Source organism: Austrofundulus limnaeus, unplaced genomic scaffold, assembly GCF_001266775.1.
Source record: "Austrofundulus limnaeus strain Quisiro unplaced genomic scaffold, Austrofundulus_limnaeus-1.0 Scaffold29, whole genome shotgun sequence".
In the NCBI taxonomy this organism is placed as follows: domain Eukaryota; kingdom Metazoa; phylum Chordata; class Actinopteri; order Cyprinodontiformes; family Rivulidae; genus Austrofundulus; species Austrofundulus limnaeus.
Window position 1 is genome coordinate 1316335 of NW_013952431.1, and position 1959 is coordinate 1318293.

Genomic DNA, 1959 nt, shown 5'->3' on the forward strand with positions numbered 1-1959 from the left:
GTGTGTGTGTGTGTGTGTGTGTGTGTGTGTGTGTGTGCGCGCGCGCGCATTTCTACTATCCTACCTCTAAGTAGACCACCCAGGGCATAACCAGTGTAGCCACCAGTAGATCAGCAACAGCCAGGCTGACAATCAGGTAGTTGGTGGTTGTCTGCAGAGCCTTTTCTCTGGACACAGCCATGCACACCAGCACGTTGCCAAAGACGATGACAAAGATGAGCAGGGTAAGAAGCATAGCGTAGTAGTTGTAAGGGTGCTTTTGTTCCTTTTCCGTTTCGTTGAAGCTCCATGTTCCATTTTCGTAGAAACTGTCATTGTAGGCATACTGGGAAAAGACATCCATTAGCTGTGAGTGATGGAGGCCAAGATGGGGCCCTGCAAGACAGAGGGTAGCGTTTAATTTTATTTTATTTTTTGCATCCATTGAAATGATTACACACAGTGAAAAAATAAATTACTGTCACAGGATATTGCATTGGGATCATCTATAATCCTTCAATAATTGCTGATCAGAAACTGTTTTCTGTTGACCTCTCAAACCCTGCAGCACCCAGTAATAAGTTTGGTCTTTATTTCCACTTGCTGCAGAGATAGAAATCAAATCATTTGTGTGTTCAGTGAACTTAAAGGGGGGAAAAAATAGAATAGGAGATTAAGTTTCAACAAATAAAAGTTTGAATTGACCACAGCATACCATGACAAAAGAAAAACATATTTATTTATTTATTTATTTATTTATTTATTTATTTATTTATTTATTTATTTATTTGCTTGTTTCACCAGTGTTATCAATGTGATTAGGGATGTGTAAATATAGTTTTATGAGCATGTTGTGATTTTAAATTAGCCTCATACATTGTCACAGTTTGAATCTACTTTCTGSTTTTCTTTTATTTCCATTTGAGTCCATTGCTTTTATCTTGTTCTGTGTTGTCTTAGCCACCAGAGGTTCTCAATCACCTCTGTGTTTGCCTCCTTAGTCACCACCTGCTTTTCGTTTCCAATCAACCCACATGTTAACCAACCTTTATCGTCCACTATGTACTTAGATATTTATACACTCTATAGTTTTTCTCAGTCCTTAGCCTCTTTCACTAATTACTTTCAAGCGCAGACTGAGATGCTCTCTTGCCATCTCAAAATAATTTATGAAAAAAAAAACATTGAATGGAATTTTGTGACTGAATAACTTGTGATTAGTTATAATAATTAAATTTGAACAGGAAGAGAATCGGCATATGTATACTTAAAATGTGTGTCCCTCTGCAGGCTAATCAAAGACTTATTTAATTTATTTACTTATTTATGTATTAGTACTAATGTAAAACGTACCACCACGGGGTGCAGGGTGTTCTATTAAATATTGTGGTTTTATGAAGGACATGAGCGACTTAGCGTAACCAGTGGAGAGAAGCCATTGTTTTGTTTGGTGCTGATTAGGCTCGGGATCATACACTGARAGTGGCTCTAAACATGAATTAAGTTTTTAGAGTGTTATGGAAATATTTATTTAACAAAGACAGAAATATGTGGTCCAAGAATGGAGGTATACTCCGTGGGATGGTCAGCTGGGTTTAATTGCAACAACAGGAAAKACAGAGAACAACATTGAGCCATCAGACTGTCCCCCTGGTATCCTTTGCTGTCCCCCATTACAACAATTCCTATATCAAAATGTTCAGCTCCTTCAGGACAATCCGACTATCTCTTTTGGTATTTCAGCAATTTATACTTTTTTGAGATGCTTAGCTTTTCGGGACTTTTTAAAAAAATAATGAATTTGGTTTATGAATTCTTATAGGTTTTTAGAGTTGTGCTTGATGTGTTGTTTTGTATATTTCAGTATATTACATGTCTAGTGAGCCAAAGACAAATTTCCACAATGGTGCATTAAAGTTCTATTCTATTCTATTCTATTCTATTCTATTCTATTCTATTCTATTCTATTCTATTCTATTC

The 1959-nt window shown here is 36.3% G+C and overlaps 1 protein-coding gene across 1 annotated transcript in view; it reads right to left on the reverse strand.

Annotated features, from left to right (window-relative positions):
• drd2a (dopamine receptor D2a) overlaps positions 1-1959 on the reverse strand; it is a 55738-nt gene that overhangs the window by 21227 nt on the left and 32552 nt on the right. The window contains exon 2 of the mRNA XM_014005260.1: positions 65-375. Coding sequence (XP_013860714.1) covers positions 65-343 — 279 coding nt within the window. The 5' untranslated portion in view covers positions 344-375. The remainder of the gene's footprint in view (positions 1-64; positions 376-1959) is intronic.